The sequence below is a fragment of the Ptychodera flava genome, chromosome 11 (assembly GCF_041260155.1).
Source record: "Ptychodera flava strain L36383 chromosome 11, AS_Pfla_20210202, whole genome shotgun sequence".
NCBI classification, from domain to species: domain Eukaryota; kingdom Metazoa; phylum Hemichordata; class Enteropneusta; family Ptychoderidae; genus Ptychodera; species Ptychodera flava.
In genome coordinates, this window is record NC_091938.1 from 40385299 (window position 1) to 40412856 (window position 27558).

At 38.7% G+C, this 27558-nt stretch overlaps 1 protein-coding gene and 1 pseudogene across 1 annotated transcript in view; one reads left to right on the forward strand and one right to left on the reverse strand.

The window, feature by feature from the left end:
- On the forward strand, positions 1 to 12935 carry LOC139144273 (tubulin delta chain-like; annotated as a pseudogene).
- The window catches only part of LOC139144274 (ribosome biogenesis protein SLX9 homolog), a 23711-nt gene continuing 7736 nt past the window's right edge, over positions 11584 to 27558 (reverse strand). The window contains exons 2-5 of the mRNA XM_070714941.1: positions 23647 to 23848; positions 22323 to 22467; positions 21765 to 21818; positions 11584 to 13071 (exon numbers count right to left, since the gene is read on the reverse strand). Of these exons, the coding sequence (XP_070571042.1) occupies positions 12945 to 13071; positions 21765 to 21818; positions 22323 to 22467; positions 23647 to 23848 (528 nt within the window). The 3' untranslated portion in view covers positions 11584 to 12944. The remainder of the gene's footprint in view (positions 13072 to 21764; positions 21819 to 22322; positions 22468 to 23646; positions 23849 to 27558) is intronic.

A 27558-nucleotide genomic window follows, 5' to 3' on the forward strand; every position in this document is an offset into this window, starting at 1 on the left:
CAATGGCGGCCTACTTCGAAAAACATTGAATTCAAACATCTCATATCTTTTCTGCATGGCGGGGATGGTATGACTTTGATTTGTGGATTTTTGTTGTCAATCATTTCGAAATGGTCTCTTCGAACGCAGTGGTCATTCCGATACTGTGGACGTGAGGATTGAGTCACAGTCTTTCAATACTTATACCTTGACTTGACGCTTGCACACTCAGTACACTCCGTACAGTGTGTTTATGTTTGGACATGTCGTGCCGATCATGCCGATCGCAACTCAAAGTTGAAATGGTTGTGTGATGAACTGCAATCACGGTCAACAAGTGATGTTTCCCTGAACAGGTGTCGCCACAGGACAGATTTGATTGTCCGTTAAATATAATTCGATTTGTTCGTAGACAGAGAACTGAGTTGAACATTTAACTAACCCGTGACCGGGTCTGGTTGTGACATTATTTTTGCACGAAGATGTCGACGGTATTCGTCCAAGTTGGCCAGTGTGGTAATCAGATTGGACAGGAGTTTTGGAAGATCGTCAACAAAGATGTTCAGGAAATCGGGTATGTATGATATCCATTGTAATTCATATGTCGGGATTTATCTGTCAGATATTTTCCCTTTACTGAATGCAAATACTGATTTTGCTACGACAACACAATAGCTGGCAAATTCTCCAAATTTAAAACAGCAATAACATTGTAATGTGTAGGGAGACTGGAAATGTAGGGGTTAACTATGTTGTTTATGTATTGGCTGTAATTAGATTCGGCTGCAACTTCCCCAAAACCAACTGGACAAAGGTCAACTTGACCTACCCCACCCATCGCAACCAACTGACATGTAAGTCAGCTGGACCCTTTACCAGCTTGACCCATGGACCATTAGAGTTAGACCATGGTGATAATTAAGAAAGCAGTGAATGATATTACACACAATCAATACTCATGAATGCAATCACATATACTTATTTGAAGATAATACATAGGATTTTACAGCAGGCCTTGTTATTATGGATGCATGCATGGTCAATACACTTACATCTTTCCATAATGTAAACAATTTCACAGCATGAAGTTTATCTGTTTCAACATTTTGATCAATACACTCATACGGTAAACTGGCGGTTCAGTTACATTGGTATTGGTTTTGGTCCAGTTGACTTGGGCTTAACGTCCAGTTGACTTTGGACTTTGGTCAAGTACACATGGCTCCACTTGTGAGCCTACATTATCTATCTAAACAAAACAAAACATTTTCTCCACAGATCTGCAATTACATATACATAGTCTCCACTTACCTTGCATAGACATAAAGATTTTCTTGCGCCTTCGTTGATATGTGTCCATGCAGTTGTATGAAAAAATTGTGCCTTTGACTTAGATCACAATGAGCGTATATCAGGATGAATATTGCGTTTCGCCCATTTACCAGTCAACAATTGTGAATGTGATAGAAAACCATAAGCTTCATCATTGCAGCCAAGTGAATGTTGATGGTCATATACCAACTCATGTCAGACCACAGAATCAACTACCACACAAATCTTGATCACTCAGTCTATTATGTGAAGCACATTGCACAAGAAATTTTGAGCAACTTTGGAACAGACATAAAGGATAAGTGGGCTTTGGACTTAGTATTTCCAAAAAACACAGTCTCTTGGTCTAGCATTTCCGGAGTACAGGGTAACATACTGTCTGGGTCTAACATTTCCAGAGGTACTGGGTAACATACAGTCAACCGGTACGTCTAGCATTTGGACGAGGTGCTGAGTAACATATAGTCTGGATCTAGCATTTCCAGAGCTACTGGGTGACATATAGTCTGGATCTAGCATTTCCAAAGGTACTGGATAACATATACTACGTCTAGTATTTCCAGAGGTGCTGGGTAACATATAGTCTACGTCTAGCATTTCCATAGGTACTGGGTAACATATAGTCTACGTCTAGCATTTCCATAGGTACTGGGTAACATACAGTCTACGTCAAGCATATCCAGAGGAACTGGGTAACATATAGTCTGGATCTAGCATTTCCATAGGTACCGGGTAACATATGGTCTGGATCTAGCATTTCCAGAGGTACTGGGTGACATACAGTTTAAGTCTAGCATTTCCAAAGGTACTGGGTAACATATAGTCTACGTCTAGCATTTCCTGAGGTACTGGGTAACATACAGCCTGGGTCTAGCATTTCCAAAGGTACTGGGTAGCATACAGTTTAGGTCTAGCATTTCCAGAGGTATTGGGTAACATATAGTCTACGTCTAGCATTTCCAAAGGTACTGGGTAACATACATGTACAGTCTGGGTCTAGCATTTCCAGAGTACAGGGTAACATACACTCTGGGTTTAGTATTTCCAAAGTACCAGGTAACATGCAGTCTGGGTCTAGCATTTACAAAGTAGGGCTGATGTGCTGCATCTCGGAAGCTGATGTCAAATTGGGTGGGTGTAAAATGACTCCCTAAGTTGCTGTGAATAGTGACAATCGACCAATCAGATATAACCTTCCAAGCACAGTGCACATCAGCAGACAAAGTACAGGTGGATAACACGTAGTGTCTTGGTCTGTCAGTTTCAAACAGTCCTTTTGTAAGGATTTATGGTGCATTGTTGTAACAGCAGAGTTAAGACACAGAAAGTATGGCTGACAACTGTACTGATAGACTTGGGATTGCATACAACTTTCTTAGACTGATTTGTGGCTTCAATTGATGCTTTTGTCCTTAGGCAGCTTGATAAGTAGTGGAAAACTCAGCACATGCTCACATTAGCACTTATATGGCGGTATAGCTGTATAGGTTGTAAATAATGAAGAGAATGTACCAGCAGTGAATGGAACAACTGTCTGTTCTAGCCTTTTGGGTATGCCATGTTGGTGGAATTACCTTCACAAGGGTTCTAAAGTTGATTCCATATAACATGCATCTTGATTATGCTGATTGGTCATGTACGTGATAACAGACAGCAGATGTTATTTATTCAAATCAGAGTTCATCCGCCCAAAGAAACACACAAAGGTTCAATGAATTTTCAGTTTCCAAATCATGTCTCACTCAGTATTACAATGACAAGTACGACCCTTGCATCACCTCTGACAAGGGTCAGATAAACCAAACACAAATCTATAGATTTTTTTGAAATAAAATCAGGTCTAACAGTTTGAGAATCATATTTCTACATATGAAAATGAGCAAGTACATACAAAACTTATTAATATTGACAATTCCTTCAGCTATAAAATAATTTTAGATGTAGTAACTGTATTTATGTTTGAACCCAGACAACTGGGATGTATTTGTGTGAAAAAAGCCGTGTTTTGCACAGTACTTAAATATCATGCAGTAAACTTTGTTCACACAAAAGTTTTTTTCATATATCACTTAGAACTATGAATTAATATTTCAAACATGTTTACCTTTTTAATGACTCAACCTTCAAAAATAAATTGGTAAATGACTGCCTTCTTTCACGTAGATTTCTTTACACATCTTGCTCTTTTTAAATATATTCATAACTTCATGTATGTCGTGAAATACTTTACTACTGACATTTATGTAGAGCAAGTGTAGAAGTGATACTTAAATTACAGACTAGATTGTTATGATAGTATTATGATTTGAAAAACGGGTATAATTATAAGTATCATATTTCAAATATTCTCACATATTGTGTATTGAAATCATGTTTTCTTTTCCATTTTATGAATTACAATGAATTATTTGATTTTTGAACATTGTTTTCTTTTGTACTTTTAGGCATGTATTCAATGCAAGGGATGGAAAGGTGAGGTCAATAAACATTGACAGTGAACCCAAAGTAGTCAGAGCTGTACTTAAAGATACCAAGAAAAGGTATGTACAAGTACACTATAAGAATGATGATTTGGATTTATGTATTCTGCATGCAATCAATATGATGCATTGCTTCATACTCAAATCAAATGAAATTGTCAGACAAGGTATATGGACTCTCCATACTAGCTTAAGTTTCACAGTTTCTGTTTAAAGGGACAATGGCTGTACGGTTACTTCAGGTAATAGTTTTGCTGTATAAAACAGCTAATTTCTTTAGTCTCTTTCAAGCGTAGGTTGAAATGTACAGTATTATTCTCAAGAGAGAGTAGTGTAAAATATGCAATATTGCAGTTGACAAATTAACTCTCATCAGCACTAAAGACTATCCTAATACATTATGCATGAACAAGTTTAATTCTAAAGATATTAAAGTAATTCTGGGAGTAGAACAAGAAATTGGACAGACAGAACAAAATACGGAACAATACATGATCAATATGTGATACAGCTAAAGGTACTGTCCATCTGTTGTGATGCCACTCCAGACAGTGATCACTGAATAACTTCAACAGCTGTATCCGCTCCTCAAGACTACCCAGTTTTCACAATCTACTTAACTTTTTTAAAGGCACACTTCTGTTATCAAGATGAAAACAAATTGTAAAGTTTCTCCCATTTATTTGTAGAGTGCTCAATTTTGCAAACAATTGATTAAACTTAGGATGAAGGAGATCATGCATGTTTACTTCAGTAACTGTTGTATATTTATTCATTTCAATATTCCTGTTTCAGTTGGTTTCGTGAATCTAATCTAATCCTTGGTAAGCAGGGAAGAGGAACTAATTGGGCTTTAGGTAAGACTTTACTTTGAAAAGGGCAACCAAATTTGATGGAATAACTATTGCAGTCACAAATCTTTCAAATAATTAACTTCAGACTGGTTTAAAATTAAGTGAGATTGAAGAGCAGATAATAGCAAAGTATAAAATCAAGATCAAAGTTACATGCACTTTCATTTCAGGAAGAGTTACCACAGTATTTTCCCTAAAGTCTGTATAGCCTCCTTGAGTCAATAAAATAAAGTTGTTTATTCTGCATCATTTCGCCAATACCTAATGGTTATATTAAAAGTTCTGCATCAAAAAATTAATTCCCCGTAATCATAGTGCTGTTTTGATTGTAGTTTAACTGAACATTTTTTTCATCATCAGGATACTATGGTTCTAAACAAGAACAACTAGACTCTGAAAACTCACTGCTTCACAAAACTGTAGAGTGTTTGAGGAAAGAAGTGGAGCGATGTGATAACTTTTCTGGAATTGTTATGTTACACAGCCTCAGTGGAGGTACTGGCTCAGGTTGGTTGATATCTACAATACTTCTGTACATTTGATGCTTTTCAATAGTCAGTGTTTTTAAGAATCTTGTTGTATGCAAAGCAGCTTGACTTGTCAAACTATTCAAGTTCAGTGGAGCTTCATTCAATATTGATAGAAGTGAAAAGATTGCAGACTTTATTTCATATCAAAATTTCGACACAGCGTAAAGTGTAAAAACCTGTAGAGTGTATAAATAATGATATCATGTCTTGTGAAAACTGGCTGTTGTTGATTGATCAGGAAAAATTTATCATTTCTAATAACTCCTTTTTCCATTATCTAGTTTATTAACTTTTTCCAATTCAAGCTTAAGAGTGTCTTCTTCTCACAAAACTAGGAAAGAGTAACATATTGAATATTTTGCTACGTAGCATTCTGTACAAACAATACTGCAGTCATTTAGAGAGTCATGTCTGCTTCTGCAAGGCCCAAGTAAAAATAGTTTGCAGTCATACAATGTATGCATATACAGTACAAGTATGTCTTTGACACATTGCCATGTCATAATTCTGACAGGTCTTGGATCTCATTTGTGTGAAGTGATACGAGATGAATACCAAATGCCATACATGATGTCTATTGTAGTGGCTCCTCACAGCCTTGGTGAAAGTCCATTACAACATTACAATGCATTACTATGTCTATCATGGCTACAGAGGTAAGATATCATTCATTTTCTCATTGTAGGTACCCTGTATATTTAAGCAATAAAGCACACCCAGCGATGGTATACCACAAGATTTTGACCAGTTCACGACATATATGCACGAGCGATAGAGAGTGTATATATATGAAGTGAAATGGTCGAAATCGAGTGGTATACCGTAGCTGGGTGTGATTTATTGCTATTATATCATAACAGTATATTGAAATTCTGGCATGGAACGTCATAAAAGGAATTTTTCTCAAGCTAAGAGCTAGCGCGCATGCCTGCCGTGGTATATCGCCAATATACCACGGTTCTTTTCGCGTCTCGACCAATCAGATTGCTGTATTTGCACCATCAATATACTGGTATGATATAATAAGTAATACATGATTGCAAGGGCAATATCAAAATTTGTGCCTGCCCGAAGAATGGTACTTGGTACTGCACTAGCAATAATGGCCTGAGCTGAATACATGTAGCACTGGTATCATATACTGGTATATGAACACAATGAGAACTAGCCTGAGGATACCTAACACAGTGATCTTGCTCTTGCTATCATGTGTTACAATCTTTTATTGCATTAAAGTTTTGTGTCCAAACCTTTGCATACTATCCTTGTAGAATATATGTGATAGTCACGGCAAAGTCCCCAGTCACCTGCATAGTGAACCCCTTCATTTCCCAATAGCCATACATGACTTCAGTACTGATCAAATATTTGTAAAACCAGAAGCAGGCAATGTTTGCAGCTAACATTTACACTCACTGTCCAATTGTTCCAGACTGTTGTGTAATGGCTCTACTCCAGAAGAAAAAAAAACATGATTGTATGTCCAAGAGATCAGGTGATGATAGTACAGACAAATCCACATGCAGCAACAAACATGCATACAAATGCACTTACTTCTATGAGATTGCACGCATGGATTGGTGGTCTATTGGAATTATGCAGGGCTTGAAATTAACTTTTGGTAGCCCAGTGACAATGGCTGGTAGCCCATGCAAAGTTTTATTTTTGGGATTTTTTTCATTAACAAGAGAAGAAAAGCTATTTTCAAGATTCTGCCCATGAAGTGAATTTGTTAGTTATTTGATGTGAATACTTGCACACCTTTATTACCCAAAGGAAACTGGTATAATTGACGACAGTGACACGAAAAAGTTTGGTGACCTATCATTGTATTGACAACCCGTTTCATTCTCAGAGTTGCATGCCAATTTTGATAGTCGTCATGGCAATGACCATCACCTTCTCAGCAGTGCTAAAAACAAACCATGGGCTTTCTGTAGTAGGGATGAGTTTGTGATTGATACATTTTGATCAAAATGCAATGAGAATACGTTTTCATTGGCCATCATTTTCTGTGCCTGTCATCCAAGTACATCAGTTTAGATATTGAAACTTTGTTGCAATTCCATCGCAAGGTCGTCGTTGTAATTTGCAAAACAAAGTCATAGTCTGGCCTTACTGTAACCAGCTTGGTTTGACTGCATTTAGCTCATTCAAAAGTGAAAGACCGGACATGACACGCCAATTACTGACTGAATTTCATGTCCCTGGCTTTGGTAGTCCATGTGGACTACCATTTCATGGACTTTGGTAGCCCCAGGGAAAAGTTGGTAGTCTGTGGACGCGGGACTACCGCTAATTTCGAGCCCTGTTATGGGTATACACCATTCAGCTTGTGTCAAGTCAGCATGCCTTTTTGAGACAATCAAGTTACAGGGCAAGTGTAGAACAATGTGTTATGTGCAGAAAAGTCAAGCACTTCTCTCAAATGGGACCTTGAGGGCAGTATAACCATCAAGCGGGCAAGAGTTTCCTGAACAATGTTATTTAACTTTTTCCCAATTGCCATGTGATTAAATCTCAACCAATCACAAAGACCAGATAACATTAGGGGTGTAACACTTGTACTATTCCAGTCTCAACAATATGTTAGTTTGTCATCTGACTCTGAAATATCATTTGAATCACGACACAGTGTTCAGTGCATTGCAGCGTGGGAGAAATACATATCACAATATTTGTAATTTGATTCATAAACCATGTCACACTGCTATTGTATTCCATCTGGTGTGTGATGAAATAATCATAAACAAAAACAGGTTATTTCATCAATAATTTTCCACCCTGTTGATTTCAAATTTTACAGAAAATTTCAGAGACTTTGTATAAATGAAGCTGATATTTTCACATTCACATGAGGTCAAGATGTAGTGTTAGAACATGAAGTAAGAAATTCAACAGTTTTGGCTTTCCTAGATCTGATAATGGAGAAAGCAATTGCAATATCTTGAATGCTTTGATTTGAAATCACTTGATTCTTGGTACAGTGTAAATAACCACATTGAAATATATCACAGGTCAGTAGTAAGTCTTGTTTCACCTGTGTATGGTTCAATTTTCATCATTTAATTAAGTTGAATATACTGTATTGTTTCACAGACATACTGATTGTGTTGTTCTGTTCACAGACATACTGATTGTGTTGTTCTGTTCACAGACATACTGATTGTGTTGTTCTGTTCACAGACATACTGATTGTGTTGTTCTGTTCACAGACATACTGATTGTGTTGTTCTGTTCACAGACATACTGATTGTGTTGTTCTGTTCCAAAATGACAATGTTCTCTATCGACTAAAGAGAATGTTAAAGAAGACAGATAGTGGTAGTATTTCTATTTATGACATGAATTGGCATATATCGTCATGTCTGGCTGGTGTCTTTTCACCGATATCTACATTGACACCTCAAAGGTAGGTCAACAGCCAAATGGCACTGTCTTGTTCCCTTCAAATCAAGTTTAGAAGATCTTCATCATGATGAGTATTACTGTAGTGATAGCTGCTGTAGTCTGTGTGTAATTGAGAATTGAATATCTCACATGACAGCCATGTAGGTAAACATAAGGATATTTTGTTTTTATGGCCTTACACCAAATATCCACATTTATAGTAATGAGACAAAGATTTGCATGAACAAGATAAATCCAATTGACAACACCACTAATATCTCAGAGTCAAAAGTCTATCATGTTACTACAGTGTATGTTGTTGACTTTGCAAGGAATCTGCCACTCTTCAAATAGTCAGACCAAATGTTGTCACATCAGTTTTGTCTAACATCTCTTCCCACTGCTAAAGATTCACGAGACAACTTTCAACTTCCCCCCTGAATGTTAAAGATTTCTAAAGCTGAGCCTAGCTGAGTTAGTAAATTTACATTGCATAGAAAAGCAGGGTTTGAAGTTAGCTCAACTCTGCGATGCAAAAGGCCATGATAGTCAATTGGTAAGTGAACATGTCAATGCCATGTAATGTACTGTCTGAAACACCGGCACAGTATCAATCATTGGTTTGTAATATAATTGTTCTGTGCTATATTTCATCAAAAAAGCAAATATTCCCATACAAGGAGATTTGACAAAACCTTTATTGTTTTACTTACATTATTGAATAGTGGTGTACCCATAGGATCTGAGCCTTGGGAAATGATAAGGTCTGTGTGTCCAATGCCATCATTGAAGTTTACCTCAATGCATCACATATCAAAGAGGTGAGTATTTACTTTGTTTGAGAAATCATTTCCAATGAAAGTATTAAAACTCTGATATTACATAATGTCTGCATAATTTTCCCATCTTGTTCATTGAAGAGTAATGTACATCATGTACTTTTATGATATTGGGTCAAGTGACAGACAAAAATGTCACTGGCGGAAACTTGAAGAGGAGATGCACCTTCCATGTAATATGTGTCTTGTGGTAGGAGTTGTGCAAGTGTTCTGAGTCACTTAGGCTGGAGTATAATATGACTTTTAAAACATTGCCAACAGGAAATTCAATTGCATGTCTAACATAATGGTACATCTATTTCAGTTTTCAGTTTTGTCTACAGTATATCCATGTCAATGTCTTCCACATACACAAATTTGTGAAGTACATTCCATTATCACATTTTTATATCTCACAAACAAAATCCAAAGTAATGAAGAGAGTCTAAGCCCGTGTCAAAGTCAGTCTAAGTTATACTTGCTGTAGTATTTTTATTCCCCAATTAAAGTGGTTTACAAGGATAAGTATCATTGCTTTTCAATTCAAGACAAACGTTGATTCTTTTAAAGAGTAATACTGAGTCTGTTGCAATGAATTAAAAAAAATGTGTGGCTGTCTTTAGGATTTCTGATTCCGATTGGCTGAGTGTCTTCTTTGCAAGCTCTGGTAAAAATGTAATGAGATAAAGTATTCCATGAAAATTAAATCTGTGAAAATTAACACTCTAGTGCCAACAGGAGATATCAATGCACAGTTTCCTGTGTGTGTGCATATTCTGACCATCAAGTGTATGTTTCATTGCAGCAAAGCCACCTGGGAAACATGTGTACATCTCTGCTTCACACAGTGCCAAGACTTAACACAGCTGGTCAGACTGTATCCTTTTGTAACACCGCAAATACTCCTCAGTGTTTCATCCGTCACAGTATGGCCATGGCAAGTATTGAAATGAGCTGTGAAATGCTGACTGTGAGAAGTACTGCTTGTGAAAACAGTATACTCCTGCTGCTAGCCACAGCTGTACCATTATTCCAGCTGTTATGCTATTATCGGTGCATTTAACTTAATTTCCATGAAAACTAATAATTTCTACTGTTCTATTCTTGGCAATAAGATATAAAACTTTTCAAGAATTGAGTAATCAAGTTTTTAGGAATATGACATTTGAATACTATAAAGTCATGCAGCTCTGATCTTTGAATTGTAGGTGATTTCTTTGTGGTCAAGTCTTTCACAATGAATCCCTAACTCTACACCAGCACACTTCTTTATCAAGCATTGCTGTTGTCAGAGGTGACAGTACCAATTCATTTTCCAGACAAGCAAGGCAGGTTGAAGATAAAATAAAACATAGCTGTAACTTTGTAGAGTGGAATCCATTTCCTGTAGACTTTTGGATTGGTAAGTACTCATAGTTCACCACATCTCTGATATATCGTTCTTAATGACATGTTTTGTTGTACATTTTAAGTTTGAAATGACGGTTACTAAATTACAAAAGAAATACATAGGTTTGTGTTCAATTTAGAGTAGTGTATGGGAAGACATTGGTTTTTGTGAATGTTTGGTTTCTCATGTAATAGTGTAACTGTTTTTTAAAGAGTAATGGACACAACTATGAAATCAGACCTGATGGTACCATTCTAAATTTCTGATGTTAGACGATGGCCCCACTCCAGAATAGAAAAGTTTATTTTGTACATGTGTATCACTGTGTGCTTGAAATCAAAGTTTAAGAAACCATGGATGACATTTACAGGTTTTGTGATTCAATTACAGGTAAGAGACAACCATCAGCTTTGCCAGGTACAGCTAGTATGACATTGGTCACAAACTCTGATTCCTTTGTGGATTACACTGAACATGTACTGAAGAGATCACGACAGATGTTTGATGCAAAGGCCTATCTGCATTGGTATTGGAAACATGGCTGTCAACAGGTTAACAGAACATGCCATATTGTTGCTGGGTTTATCAGAGATTTACATTTGAACTTTGAAAGTATAGGAAGATTAGTTACTGATTTGGGAACCTGATAAATAAAAGCCCAACTTTCTTTATGTTTGTCTTCAGGTGCATTTCATATCCAGTGAAGAGAAACAATACTCCATACCAATGATTTATTGTGATGTTTAGTATACATTGTATTACATTGCAAAGAAGCTGTTTCTTCTATTGAAGCAAAGACTTCAACACATATGAACATTTACAAGATTTTATTAAAAACATATCCTTACAGTTCTCACTACTTAGGTTGGAATTTTACAGTAAAAAAAGGGGGAGGGCTTGTTAACAATCACATATCTTACATTATAAACACATAGGTATGCATGTATGTATGCATTTATAACATATGCTACTTACAGTGATGTTTGTGTTTCAGCATTTCAAATATTTTTCATGAGTCGTATAACACCTTGTCAAAAGCACTGTTATGCTATTCTTTTCAGGAGGACTTCACAGAAAGTTTTGAAAGTATAGAGAGTCTTCTGTGTGACTACAGGGCAGCAGTGAAGTGATTTTGAATTCATCAAATGGTTGGACATCATTTACAGCAAACTACAGTTTTCAACAAATATCCAGATAAAATTCTTGGGTGGTGTGATAATATTCGAACAAGATATTTCTCAAGGACTATTTAATTTTTAGCCAACCATTTTTATGATCAATGACATTGTATTATCAACCAATGTTAAATGATTTTAGTAAAAATTCACAACAGGTTTTCTTATCAGCAACATGTAAATGACACTACAGACTATGTAAAATAGTGTATTTCTTAATTCTAAATGAATTAACATTTGATCATCTGTTCTTAGTGACACTGATTGATTGTGAATGGTAAAACTTGTATAGAAAATATCCATCAGGACAGGGCAAAGGGAAGACCTTTAAGAGAGAGCAACAATGATATCAAATTGTTTGTCTCTCAGTTCTGTCAGAATGAAATCCTGAAATTTTATTTTTTCAACCAAACAACATCTCCAGACAATATGGTTATGTTTTTTTTTCTCTGGACCAAAATACCATACAGTACTTTGTCTTGAAAATATACAAATATGTTGGCATATGCATAGCTAGGTATTTCCAGATCTAATGTATGCAATTAATTTTCGTAGAGTACATAATGTGATCTCTTATATATATTCTGAGATTTTAGAAAATTAAAAAGATATTTCCATGTTAGACCTTGCTGTTATCAAGTGCAGTAAAAAATCATGTATGAAAGATATGGTGAAATTGAAAAAAAATTGTGATGGGGTTGGAGCTGCAAGACTGGTGTAGAATTATGTGGAACTTAGAATTATGTGGAACTCAGAACTGCCATTATAAATACTGATGTCTGTACTTTGATAGGTGTCTTTATTGTTTGGTACTCAGTAAATGACATCGCTTAACATGCTGGTTTGTTGTGATACAATGCCTTTCTAGATGGTCCTTCCATATCCAAGACAATAACAACTGAATTGTTAGATACAATGACCATGTATAGAAAATACATTCAGAATGTAAATTATATTTTGGAAAATAAAACTATTTGACTCTAACAATGAGGCCTGTCAACCTTGATCCATGTGTTCTTCCTGTAACATTTGATTCCGGAGCTGTTCTTTAATACTTGTAAGTGGACTAGTTTTAAAACTTGAATTGTTCTGTACTTGACGAAACTTTGCCACTTCCTCATTCCTGCAATGTTGAAGGTAAAATACTCATTGAAGCAAGCAGGCGCATGAAAATTTAGTTATTTAAAGCAGTTGTGTGTGTGAGTATGTGTATGTACTCTGTGTGTATGTGTATGTATGTCTGTATGCACACACTGTTCTAGCTCAGGTAGATTCTTCAAATTAGAAATGCAACTAGCTCTCTTATTTTTTCATTAAAATGCATACATTCAACCCCGGTTGAAGACAAATGAAACCATTGCAAAAATGAATTAATGGTCATGACCATTAATTCATTTTTGCGATGGTTTCATGTATCGTGTCTAAAACCAGGCTCAAATATAAGCGCGGTCACCCATTCATTGACTATCTTTCCTTATTATAAGTAGTATCTCGTATCAAACAAAATTCATGAAAAATGGCTGACTTGTCCCTTTAAATATAATACAAAGGTGCATCGGAAATATTTTCATAAAATATCTGCCACTGAAATCTGTGAATCAATGGCATTAGGGTTCTACAAGGTACAGGTATGAATCAATTGAATTCTGATCTACAAGATATGGCAAATATCTACATAATGCATACAGTTCAAAGTGACAGATCAAAGAATCACTTTGAAGTGCTGCAAATTACGCCATGATTCTGCTAAATCATGATTTTGCTGAACAATTACATGTATGTTGTGATTGCTAAAGAAATCATGCTATTACATCATAGTACTTTACAGCAATACATGAGACTACAGTTGTAATTTCAGGCAAAATTATTCCCATCACTGAAATCATGAGAACAGAAACATAAGATAACTAGAAAGCATTTGCAAGCAAAAGCGAAGTTCCAGAGACCAGAGCAGCGGAAAAAACAAGAGAATGTGTGACAAAGATAGGTGCAGAATGAAAGAGTGCTTTGGATTTTAATATTCAGGGCTGATAGCAGTAAACACCATAATACAACTAAAAGCAAGGCAGTCCGGGGAATTACAGTACACAGATTACAAATGCCTACATGTACGGTAAAAACGCAACAGATACATACGGGGGCGACAACGCACGGAAATGTTTATCAGACGACATTCTCGCGAGCCAGAGCAATAATTTTCGCTCCGCTGACCTACGCAAAAATCAATCGCTTGACGGGTAGCGCTGAGTTGTTGCCGTAAAGAGCCGTGTCATTTACGACGATGATCAGACGAGAGGAAACATCGGACCTTGGCCGTTGAAATTGAGCCACATACATTTTCATTTGATAAAAGCACAGACTAAAACAATTTTCATTGCTATGTCGCTGTTTCCACAAGATACTGACCATTTGATCTTGGAAAGTTGAGTTGCTTTTACGTTCAGCCAACGCATGCCGGTGCATGACAGACAGTACGTTCACTATGAATGCCTAGCTCTGCATGGCAGGGCTGTGTGTTACCAGCGTTAAACGGCCTCCCACCACAGCCCCGCAGACTGATATAGGAGAAACTCATGAGGGGAACGCTCCATTAACTTGGACGTACCCGAGTAACCCGAGTTGGTTATCAGAGGATTAATCTCTATGTCAACATATGCGAACAGATTATCTTTTAGTGTAAACAAAACATTAGCACTGCCGGAACTACTTTTAGCATGGCCCACGCCGTGACGGCTCTTGTCCGGCACTCATGATTTCCGACCAGCGTTAAAAGTGCCGTCCAGCACTTGCTGTTACTTTGAAGTCATCATTTAGTTCATAAAATTGCATGAAGAGTTTACAAAAACGATGGTACTATAGAATCCCTTTCAAATAAAATGCTGTTTAAACAATACTAGCAGTTAATTAACGTACGCTGATTTTGCATACGAAAAGCTATTTTAGTATGAGAAAGTACGGTAGCGAAAATCAGCACAACAAAACAGGACTTCAGCACAACAAAACAGGACTTTTACTAAAACGTACTCTCTCAATTTCAGTTCATACTCACATTGCGGAAAGGTGCATGCAATGTAATGAAAGTCACGAGCAAACTTTGGTGTCAACGGATCCAGTCTTTGAATTATCAATGAACACTCACTTATTTTTCTGGTCAAAAGCCAAAGGCTACTTGTCCATCGCAACAAGCCTCTCTGTTTGAATCCGCGTGTTCATTTTTAGCCGGATGCCGGCCAAATTGACCGGCTACTTCCGTATTTTGGCCGGCTACTTTTCAGCAATGTTTCGCTCTCTAGCCCCGAAATTCTAGTTTTGATAATAATATTTTGATATTTGTTGTCTTGCAAGCCGGAGATAACATTTCAGAAGTGCCTATGTGGCTATATGTAATCTAGCAATTTACGCGGTGAACTTGTTGCTATCTAGTATCAGCCTGTAGTACCGCGATCTGCGAACGTGTACTGTACTGGGAATCGCTCTCGAGGTCATCCTTGCTTTCCCGACTACAGCCCGAATTATTCCGACGTGAATCGGGTGCAGTTTACCATTGGACTGACGTTACGCCCACCAATAGCCGGCCATTTCCGAATATAGCCGACGTTTGTTTCTCTCAAACGCGAAAGAGAAGAAAGTCTCAAACGCGGAAGAGAAAGTCGACGCTTCAGAGCTTTTGTTTTCTGCGTAAGAGTAGGGCCTTGTCTGATGGGTAGGATTTTGATCAAATGTAAAGCGACCAAAAGTTACTGAGTCTCATTTGTCATACTTTTGAAACGCCACGTCAATCCATCCATAGTCGATCATAGATCTACATCGCGTTTTGTGGAGGGGCCGTGGTTAAGCGGAAGGGAAAGTCTACGCGGGAGTCTACGCTTGAAAACTTTGATTTTCTGCGTAAGAGTAGGACTTTGTCTGTTTGTTGCCGGAGGTTTTAGATCAAATCTAAATAAACAAACAATTACTTGGTCTCATTTTTCGTACTTTTGAAACGCTACGTCGATCACAGTGTCAACTTTCAGGTCGATCACAGTCCCTCTATCCACCGGTCTGGAAACGCCTATTGTAAAAGGTGTCAATCACCTGGATCGCACAGCCAAACCGCGATACGAGGGGCAGTCACGTGATAATGCGTAGCTTGGGTTTGTCCTGCATGCCACAGTCCCCGATTGATGTCTCTCGAATTTTTGCTGTTTTTGGCTATTAAGTGTTCTCTGCGTCTATCTACGACACGAAGACAGAAATTATCATATCCTAAAACCGGTGTTTGTTTTTCGTGATCCTTCTCCCATCGTAAATGATGATAGTGTGCGATAATTTCTGGGTTGATCGCTGCGAGTGTGTTGACGCATGGATGTCTATTTTTTACACCCATGGTTGACGTAGCACAAGCAACGGCTGGAATCACACCGGAAAATTTGTCGTCGCTTTCTCTTGCAATGCTAATATTCAGTGCCTCCAAATATGATTTAATTATGTTTTCTGTGTAATACTCTGTGAAATCATGTCTGTTAACTGAGCAGAATAGGAAAGACAACTGCAGAAATGCATGGATAGAGGGACTGTGGGTCGACCGATATTGCATTATGTGTAAGCTTACTGTGTCACAATCGACTAGTCGACTGCAGGTTGTGTTGTACACATACAGTGTCGTACAGGTTGACGTTGGGTGTCGTCAATTTGGAATTTTATCAAACATGAACACTGGAATTTAGCTCTCTTTTTCAATTATATTCAACATCACCAAAAATCAATGGTAAGCTCGCGAATTCGTTTTATTGTGAAATTAATACCGTGAATTAAATCACTGAAAATTGTGCCGTCCGCCGACCGGCCTCGTTAACTGCCTCTACTATATCTCCTTTCTTATAATATGTACGAGTGGCCATACTGTTTACAGACGGATCCGGCTAGCAATTCATTGACTTAAATTCGCTCTATAGGAGATGTAACTTCACAGGATACGCGCAGCTCTTGGAGTCCTTACTCACTCGTTACGTTGTTTGCAAGTGCAAGAAAAATCTCGTGGAAAGAACGTTCCATGCTGTTCTGATCACATTTGCATATATGATCAATGCGCGTTACTGAAGTGAAGCGCCCGAAAATAGGAAACTTGAATGAAAGTGAACGAAGAACGATATTTTCTTTCACCATATTTCTAAAACTTAGTTTAGAGCCTAAATTAAAGAATAACTAGATTACTTGCAATGAAAAAAGGGCAGTTCACTTTTTCCTGTCAACATAGTTCCATGTGCAAGCATATGTGTGTGCCCGTGGTACTGAGTGAGTCGTTACAGCCCTGACGTTCCTATCATAGCACCAGCTCGATAAGATAATCGCAACAATGGAAAATTAACACCTCGGGGATTAAAAGTCTTCTGTTTGTCACCCGAGTTGGCAGGCAGCAACTCGGGTTTCAGGTACCATCAAAGTTAATGGAGCCTTCCCCTAATGCGCTGGTGGCTCTCAGAAATACGGCGGGCAGTTTCTCCGCCAAAACAGCCGATTTTGAGTCCAAATTTTGCATTGATCATCGTTTTAGAGCACACCCACCGCGCCTAGGTACACGATGTGCCCAGCCGCGCTTGTAAACTTAGGTAAAGTATGGAAAGCCGTTCGGGACCCCCGGCGACAACAGTCAAACCAATGCAAAATTACATAGGAATGCAGCGGCGACAACTGTTACACAAATCTGGCAGTACAACTGGCGACAACAACAGAATTTTGACCGGCACCGACAACTCCAGAGCCGACAACTGTAGAATATCACCCGACACCTACAACTTATCACCCGACACCTACAACTTAAAAGCCGACACCTACAACTACAGCTGGCTCACTGGCCCGGCAGCGGCAGCGCTGTTCATTTGGAAGCGCCTGCGCACTTTGATTGTACTCGATGCCGCTGGCGACAACTCTGGTCAATTCAAGCGGCGCCTACAACAGTGGTTTGTTCATTAGTAAACGCATGCGCACTAAGTTGTACCAAAATCCGCTGGCGACAACTCTTGGCCCTGCTTGCAGCGGCGGCGATAGTGCTGCTCATTGGTAGGCGCATGCGCATTTACATGATACCAAAAATGCCGCTGGCGGCAACTCTGGGCACTGCTTGCAGCGGCGGCGACGGTGGTGCTCACTACCAAACGCATGCGCATTTAGATTATACACAAGACCTACCAGTCTGACAGTGCTGTTAATGATTAATTGTCAGTAATGCAGTTTTAAGTTCTATCGGGAATATTAGGAACTGTCACATGTATACTTCTCTCTCTCTCTCTCCTCTCTCTCTCTCTCTCTCTCTCTCTCTCTCTCTCTCTCTCTCTCTGTGGTCCTTTTGATCTATAGTAAGATTGGTTATTGTAATTTATATATCATGATCCCATAAGGGGATACGATTTCAATAAATGCAATGATCCTTTCATTCACCATATCGTAATATTAAACAATCTTGGTAGAGCCGATGTGTGGAGTTGCCCTCATTTTCCTTTATATTCATTTACATAATATAGATACGAACTTTATTTTAGAGAAATGGTTGGGGTGTGCGAAATGTAATTAATACACCCGTCCTGATTTTAGACCTAACATCTCGCTATTTTAGGACCCCATTTCAAATGCATTTCACCGTAGAGCCAGTTTACAAAATCCATAGCGTCGAAATTTGCACAGTATTGTTGGATGAATACTTTAAAGCACTTGCCTTGCAAGGTCGACGTGACCACATCCGTTGGTGGGTGGTCTGGGCCAAGCGTACGGGAGTCATCTGATGTTAGGGGAGAACCATTTGATTGGGGGGGTATGGAGGAAATGGGTATTGGAGAATTTTTTTTCCTGTCACAGTGACAGCAATTTTTCTTTCTACTGTCAGAGCTGCATCAATTTTTTTCAAATGGAGTAGCAGTGCAAATTTTTTTTATTTGTCATCAAGTTTGTAATGCGTTGTATGTAAGGGAGCCGTCATTATTTACGGCCTGAAACTCAGAAATTTCGAGTGACACCCCCCCCCCCCCCCGTCAACCATGATGAATTTGAGTAACTCCCCTCTCTAACTCTGAAATTTTGACTGATCCCCCACTTAGAAAGGTTAAATACATGTATTTGTAAAAATTTACAAAATACAGCAACAGTAAAGACCTTTGAAATCCTGATGTACTCTGCTAGACTATCATCAGTTATCTTATGATGGTTCAAAAAAGGTGAACCCATCAAAATGAAATTGAAAGTCACAATAAAATAAAGATATAAAAGCTCACGCAGTATCTAACCATATAGTATATTGTTTAATTATGACAGGGTTTTCACTAGGATATCTGACAGGGCAGAATTTGAAAGTACAGGGGGAGAACGCGCGAGAGGCTTAGGGGGAAGTGTCACAGGGGCTTTCCCCTATCTTGCATGGAAATTTTTAAGATATTGATGTGTGCAATGGTGCAGTCTGGTGCAATCTGAGAGTTTTTTTTTACTTTTTTACTAAGTGAAAGTGTTAGAATACCCCCAAGGGGGAGAGCACGAGAGGGGGTTTCCCCCTCTCGTATTGGAAATTTTGAGAAATTGATGTGTTTAATGGTGCAATCTGAGATGTGTTTCAATTTAGTTCGCGCAAAAAAATTGAGTAACCCCGCCCCCTTTCTTCCTCTCCACATTTTGAGTAACGGCCCCCTGAAGTTTTCAATTTTTTAGTGACCCCCTTGTATTTCATTATATTTGTTGTTCCTCAATTTTTCATTGTCAACTTGTACATCTTTCTAATATATTTATATTGAAAGAATAATATATTGGTTTTAACACTAGTTTATTGACTCCTGTCTTGGTGGTTTAAAATTTTCACAATTTACAGAAGTCAAAAAGTCCCCTTTAAATAGTGCCTATGCCATTGAGATATTGCAACAAAAATCCTGAAATATGATTTCTTGGGTCAGAAAAGGGAAGGAAAACATTAAGTGTACTGAGGTGTAAAGTAGACCTATGTAGTGCATGCTTATATCATAAGTGCTGGGAAAAAAACATAAGAATTGCTTGTGGTAAAAACATTTGCGCCGCCTCTGGCGGCGCGGCGGCAAAGAATACATGAGAATAGGGTTTCCAAATTTTGCTAATTTTTGGTGCATTGTGACAATGTTTTCTTTCACTTCTGTCTGTTATGACAATTTTTTTTTCTCAGGCCATGACAGGGTCAATTTTTTTTCTTCTATCTCACCTGGCGACAATTTTTTTTTCTCAAAATCCTCCATACCCCCCCAAGAATCAAATGGTGTTCCCCTTATCGCTCGCTAGCTATGCGGCATATATGATTTTTTCGAAAATATTTGGTGAAGACAAACTACTAAAAATTTAGGTGTTAGAGCCTTGGTATAATATTGCTAGGTAAATTTGGGATACGAAATCATACCTGAGAAAGACATTCAGATGCGCAACATATATATTGTGAGTACACAGCCCTATCATTCCCCATGGGGATTCAAATTTCACCCTACTCATTCGTTAAGAATGTTTAACTTCGTTTTCAGCTATTGCGTCCAGACTGCATCGATAGATTATAAAGTAAAATCTTTATTGAAATCGTATCCCCTTATGGGATCGTGATATATAAATTACACTAAAGGTTAAACAACCAATCTTACTATAGATCAAAAGGACCAGAGAAAGAGAGAGAGAGAGAGAGAGAGAGAGAGAGAGAGAGAGAGGTATACATGTGACAGTTCTTAATATTCCCGATAGACCTTAAAACTGAATTACTGACAATTAATCATTAACAGCACTGTCAGACTGGTAGGTCTTGTGTATAATCTAAATGCGCATGCGTTTGGAAGTGAGCACCACCGTCGCCGCCGCTGCAAGCAGTGCCCAGAGTTGCCGCCAGCGGCATTTGGTATAATGTGAATGCGCATGCGCCTACCAATGAGCAGCACTGTCGCCGCCGCAGCAAGCAGTGCAAGAGTTGTCGCCAGCGGATTTTGGTACAACTTAGTGCGCATGCGTTTACTAATGAACAAACCACTGTTGTAGGCGCCGGCGCCGCTTGAATTGACTGGAGTTGTCACCAGCGGCATCTAGTACAAGCAAAGTGCGCAGGCGCTTCCAAGTGAGCCAGCTATAGTTGTAGGTGTCGGCTTTTAAGTTGTAGGTGTCGGGTGATAAGTTGTAGGTGTCGGGTGATATTCTACAGTTGTCGGCTCTGGAGTTGTCGGTGCCGGTCAAAATTTTGTTGTTGTCGCCAGTTGTACAGTCAGATTTGTGTAACAGTTGTCGCCGCTGCATTCCTATGTAATTTTGCATTGGTTTGCCTGTTGTCGCCGGGGGTCCCGAACGGCTTTCCATAGTAAAGGCTATTTTTCTCTCCTTGTGCGAGCGAGGCCATCGATATGCCGCCATCTTGTCTCATGAGCATTCGGGCGAAACAGTATAGCGCCACGTACGGCGGGTATTTAGAGAAAAATAAAATCAAAAAGCAACAAAAAACAAAGCGAAAGAAAGCTAGAATTATTAATAACTGAACGCAATATGATAGTTGAGCAATGCCAAATAAAAAATAAATAAATAAATAAACAAGAAATGCCCGTAAAACCCGTCCGAGCTGAGCGATGACGTCATAAGCGTGTCGCAATGCATTCTGGGTAATTAAGGTAAAATTTGTGTATAGCATGTTCTGCGGTAGTAAAACCGGAAATAGAGAAAGAAAGAAAGAAAGAAAGAAAGAAAGAAAGAAAGAAAGAAAGAAAGAAGGAAAGTGAGCAAAAACTAACAGTTCCAGAGCTGGTCTCTGGAACTAATTTAAGTGACTAAGATGGACTGGATCCACAGAAATTACAAACACATGAACCTTACATTAACTTCTGACGATCTTTTGTGCTGGGGGTTGGTCTGTGTTTCTTCTCTGGTCTGCAACAAGAAATGGTATCAATAGAATTATCAATGTAAATTACTAGTTCCAAATGTTATGCCAAGAAATTTGCTGTTACCTAAACACACATGACAAATTTAGATTTGGCTGTCAGAGTATAGTAAATGGACGTGTAATGTTTGGCTGAATTTTATACCAACATTGTTCACTTGACAATGTGGGGGGTATGATGTCATACCATATTAGGCTTTATCTTGGTCACAGTTGTGGAGGGACCGTGTCTTGGTTTTACTTCACAACATACTCTCTTTTTCTGCCATCTTTTATCAGTACCGTACATCTGCATACCTGGTAACACATAGAAGTCATTACACTTGTACCAATGTTTCTATACCTACACTGTCCTGGAATTCAATGGTAACTAAACACTTAATACTAAAGCCATACAGAAGCAATCCCTGAATTTATATACAATTAGAAAAAATGCATTCCTCTCTGAATCAACGAATTGAATTGAATTAGTTAAACTTTGTCATGCATACCTTTTGTTTCTTTTTGATGTTTTAAAATATTCTGTCAAATCAGGAAGAGCATCACTTAGCAACTGTAGATCACCAACAATTGGTGTTTTTGCTCTCTTCTTGGCTTCTTTCTCTTTTTTACGCAACGTCTTTATTGTTTCAATTTCTACAATTGAAAAAATTATAGAAAATAGAGTTGAAAAGCAGTATCACGTAGGATCAGCAATGTTTACTCCACATCACTTCTTCCTTGTACAGGTACATACAGAATTAAGAGGTTGCAAATAGCAAACAGCATTTCAGAGAAATGTTCTCCAAGCTGTCATATACTGTATGTAGAAGCCTTGTTTTTTGCAAGTTATTTGGAAGTCTGGAAGAATTCAACACTGACACAATCATTTTCTATGAAATCAACAATTTACTCTGGCCCAAAAGTTGTATTCTCAAACAACCACTAAATTTCAAATTACAGTAGTTACATGGCAATGCCTACCTTTGCTCTTGATTTTCAAAGGAAAGAAAATAAGTTGGCATGACTAAAGCGAAGTTTTCAAAATATGAGCACAAATAATGTACATGTACGTCTCATCATTAAGAGATTATTTTGCATGTTACACAATGTTTTTGTCCAACTTCACTGTTTGCAAAAATCAGTATTTTTAGTTATTTGCTCACCCTAGATTGGTATATTGAATTATACATGTTGGTTTACTTTTTTGAATGACAAGCAGTTGAAGTTAAGTGAGATAGAATTTATATCAATGCAAATGCATGCAAATCACTGGGTTTCTTGGCTTTTTTGTTTCACCCATTTTGAACATTTCTCCACTCTGACTGGATCAAATTGTGTAAAATTGTCACATTTGATTCTTTAAATACTATGCAATACTATGTTTGTTTCCAATAAAGTACTTACATTTGCAGTGAGGATCTTTTCAATTTGGCTTATCATGATTTTAATTTTTGAGTACCAGTCTTTCAATTTCTGCTGTTTGGGAAGGTATTTAAGACAGATACAGCAAAATGAAAATATAACATTTTTTTCTGCATAACCCCTGGTATCAAATGAGATATTACATTTCATAAAGTATATTTTAGACTTAAAATAATTTATGTTATGTATCACCAAAAATGATGTGTTTTATCGCTAGTATGTATCCCTGCATGCTTCAATAACCACATTTACACTTTTTTAAACTGTATGGCATAAGGGGGTTTTCTTATTGTCTTGGATGGGGAATATTTCTTTGAAAGAAGTGTGCAAGTAACATACAAGACCACCATAAGACACACACTACTATTCTACGCATGAAGAAGTGGTAGCATAATAAAACATTGTACATACTCTGTAACCACTGTTCATGTCTCTGTTTCCGTCTATCTTTCTTTTTCATCTGTCCACTTTCACTTCTGCTGGATATTGTACTTTTCACATCAATGTCTTTGTCTTTCTTAACTGTTGGATTGGTAATGAGTTTGTCAACGTCAATCTTTGTACCGCTGAACAGCCCCTCAGACGGGAAAATTGGTGGCAGTGACAATGGAAACTAATGGAGAGAAAGATACATGTATACAGTATACATCAAGAAACAACAACATATCACTAGTATGGTCAACACTTGTGAGGCTTTGAACTATCACAAAGTCTTGCTTGCTACAAATGAATGTTTACAGAAGTTCACTCAGCAAGAGAATGTTTTCATTCTGATGTCACACCAGCAAACCATTTTTTCTCACTTTACATTTCTAACAAAACTGCTACATACTGATGAAATTCTGTCATATTCATATTCATTCTGATGTCACACCAGCAAACCATTTTTTCTCACTTTACATTTCTAACAAAACTGCTACATACTGATGAAATTCTGTCATATTCAGATTTCCTTCAGAAACCCAAATCATGATAGTAGACTTGAAGCTACATGTAAGTTCAGAGTATTATTGCTATTGTGACATCAAAACATTACAATGATCAAAAGGAAGGGCATTCTCATAGAGACTGTGTGTGAACGTTACATTGTGTACACCTCCTGGTTCATTACCTCAACCTAACATTGCTAGATCACTGAACTTTTAAACATTTGTGAACTTTGAAATATCGCTGAGGAATGTACAATTTAATAATACAAACACATGATAGCAAGGGTAAGATCATGATTTGTTGCCTGCCAAAGGTATGTTGCTCATGATGGTAACCTTGGTGATGAACACAAGCCGCAGGTGAGAGTATCATCAATATTACCATCATAAGCCCCATCCTAAAAACGGGAAAAATTGTGATCGCTCCCCTGCTATCATGATGAGTTATTTTACCAATGCTGTCTGGTTCAGCTGTCACATGCCAAGGGGGTTCTACCAGTGTTTTTGTTAAGGCCGGTACCCCGGTAAATGTTACCGGGGTTCCCCAGTGATATTACCGGGGTTCCCCAGTGAACACGCGAAGCGAAATCATGTTTCTGATGTTGATACTTTCATTCATATTCACGTACGTACGCATCGTAATAAAGTATGAATCTCAACGTGGTTTCCTTATCGCAACACTGTCCCTCGCGTCCTCTCACTTTACATACAACATTGTTGCACGCGAATGTTGCAATTTTGTTGCCACGGTTTCAGGCTTTCATGTCTTGCTGATGTGGCTGAGCTTGAGAAAACAGCGGGAAAAATATGAGTACAGAGTTAGAGAGCAGCCGAACCGAATCAGCATACATCGTCATGCCGCGCAACTATTTGAAAACACTACAACCGAAAGACGGATTAGGACAAAATTCAATTCAGCATTTCTTCAGAAAAGTTCAAAATGCCGCCGATTGTACACGGCCAAAACCGATATCAACGCAGCAGCCTGAGCACAACAGCGAGGTCGGACATGCAGCGAGTTCCCAATTATTAATACAGCCAAACGATGTGAATGTAGTCACCGACGCTTCATATCCAGACAAAACTCCTACAACGTCGTCTTTGGATGAAAGTGAACATGACACAGTGAGATTGGTCCTTCGAATGGCAGCGATGCAACTCGGACCTCTACAGAAGGCTTTGCTGACGAACCGGCTCAAAAGAAACGCAAACAAGTGCATTGTTTCCAGAATTGCTGGCTTACGGACAAAACACTTTGTTATGACGAAGTGGTCGATCTTTTCTGGCTACGATATGATGATGAAAAGCGGGGCATGTATTGTTACTTATGCCGCAAACATGATACATCTCAACAGGGTTCATACGTCTGGAGCCGAGAATGTAGCATTCGCTACCGCCGAAATGTTGTCAGTAACCACGGCAAATCTGAAATGCATCTGTTGGCGAAGGAAAGGGAGTGTCTGCAACGGTATTCACAGTTTGAGCAAGAAATTCAGAAACGGAAAAGTGTTGAACATGAAGTCGTCATTGCTGCCTTCAAGTGCGCATGTTGGATTGCCGAAGAAGACATCGCAGTCAGTAAATATTCGTCGCTCATAGAACTTGTGTCACGTATTGGAGACGATCCTTTACACATGCGTCAGTTCGGGCATACCAGTTTCTCATCGGTCAGAGAAATGATAACCATCACAGGTGATGTTTTGGTTTCAAAATTGATAGAGCAGATCGGATTGAGTAACTTTGCATTGTTGATAGATGAAGTGACAGATATTACAGTATATCAGCAAGTCATCATGTACTTGAGATATTTACATGAAGGTCATATCAAAACTCAGTTCTATCGCGTCGAGCGTCTGAAGGAAAGCGCTACGGGTGCAAATTTGGCCGATCTTGTGAAAATAAGATTTCAGCGGGATAACATTGACCTGACCCAACTACAGTTTGTTGGATCTGACGGTGCAGCAAACATGACTGGTAAGAAGTCGGGGTTCGTTGCTCAAATGAAGAAAGAAAATCCTCACGTCGTGGGAATCTGGTGCGTTAATCACAGACTCGCGCTTTCAGTCGGCGACACAGTGAAATCGTTGCAATGGTTAAAACGCTATGAAGGAACGGTGCAACAAATAAACAAGCTGTTTGAATATTCACCCGAAAAGACCAGAAAGTTAGAGCAAATATCTGATCAGTATGAGGCAACGTTTTCCTCCGACAGGCGAAAGAAATTCGTTCGACCCGCCGCCACCCGATGGACTTCGCACGAACGAGCCAACGACGCAATCTATCACGGATACGAAGTTCTCCTTCAAACGCTGCATTATTTCACCGAAGAAGCTAGGGTTCCAGATGCTACCGCCGCGGGATTATACACTTCTGTCGGAAATATATGTTTATCGGCACCGTTTACATCTTGCAGACTGTACTGCCGATCGTCGGAAAACTGGCGAGACTTTGGCAGAAGGACGTGTTAGTGTTCAGCGAGGTCAAACCCCTCACACGTGCGGCGATCGATAAATTGACCACACTCAAGCAAACTCGCGAACCGACGCTCGAACTTCGCGCCGAGTTTGAGGGAAGCGGCGATTCAGCGATGGAGAAATACAATTTACCGACAAGAATGATGCAAAACTTGACCAGTTTTATGACACACTGCTCACAGAATTGTGTGAGAATCTAGAGTCCCGCCTTGCTTTGACGCCGTTCCTCGAAGCATTGAACTGTTTGATCCGTGTCGTTTCCCAGGTGTGAACGACAAACAGTACGGGAAAGACGAGATCTCCCTGTTATGTACACACTATGAACTTGACGAAGAGAAAACTCAAGATGAATGGTGCAATTTCCGGTACAAATTTGAATCACCGCCCATATCTACAAAGACTACTGCTGGAGAGGTTTGCGAAGTTGTCGTGCAACAGAGAAATGTGCTCGGGGATGAGTATCCAAATTTGTGTAAACTTGCCGAACTAGCACTTCTCATTCCTATGTCTAACGCGTGGCCTGAGCGAGGAGCTTCCTGCTTAAAACGAATAAAATCGCGACTGCGAAACAGAATGAAAGGAGATTTGCTTCAGGCAATCATGACTATCGATCTTAATCATGGTGCTGGTGATGAGAATATCACTGATTCTGTTACAGCATGGCGAAATAAACCAAGACGTAACGTGTTCGGAACCGCACACCGTGAGGACATTCACGACAGTACAATGCAAAGTTTATCGGAACTGGTTGACAGTCTAACTGCAAAGCATCGAGAGCTCATGAATCTTGTGTGTTACAATGATGAACAGGATGCAGACGAGGACAGTGTTGCAGATAAGAAAGAACAGTAAACAAATAAATAAGAACATTGACTGACTACAGTTTGATGGAAAAATTAAAGTTTAATCCATCCATAATT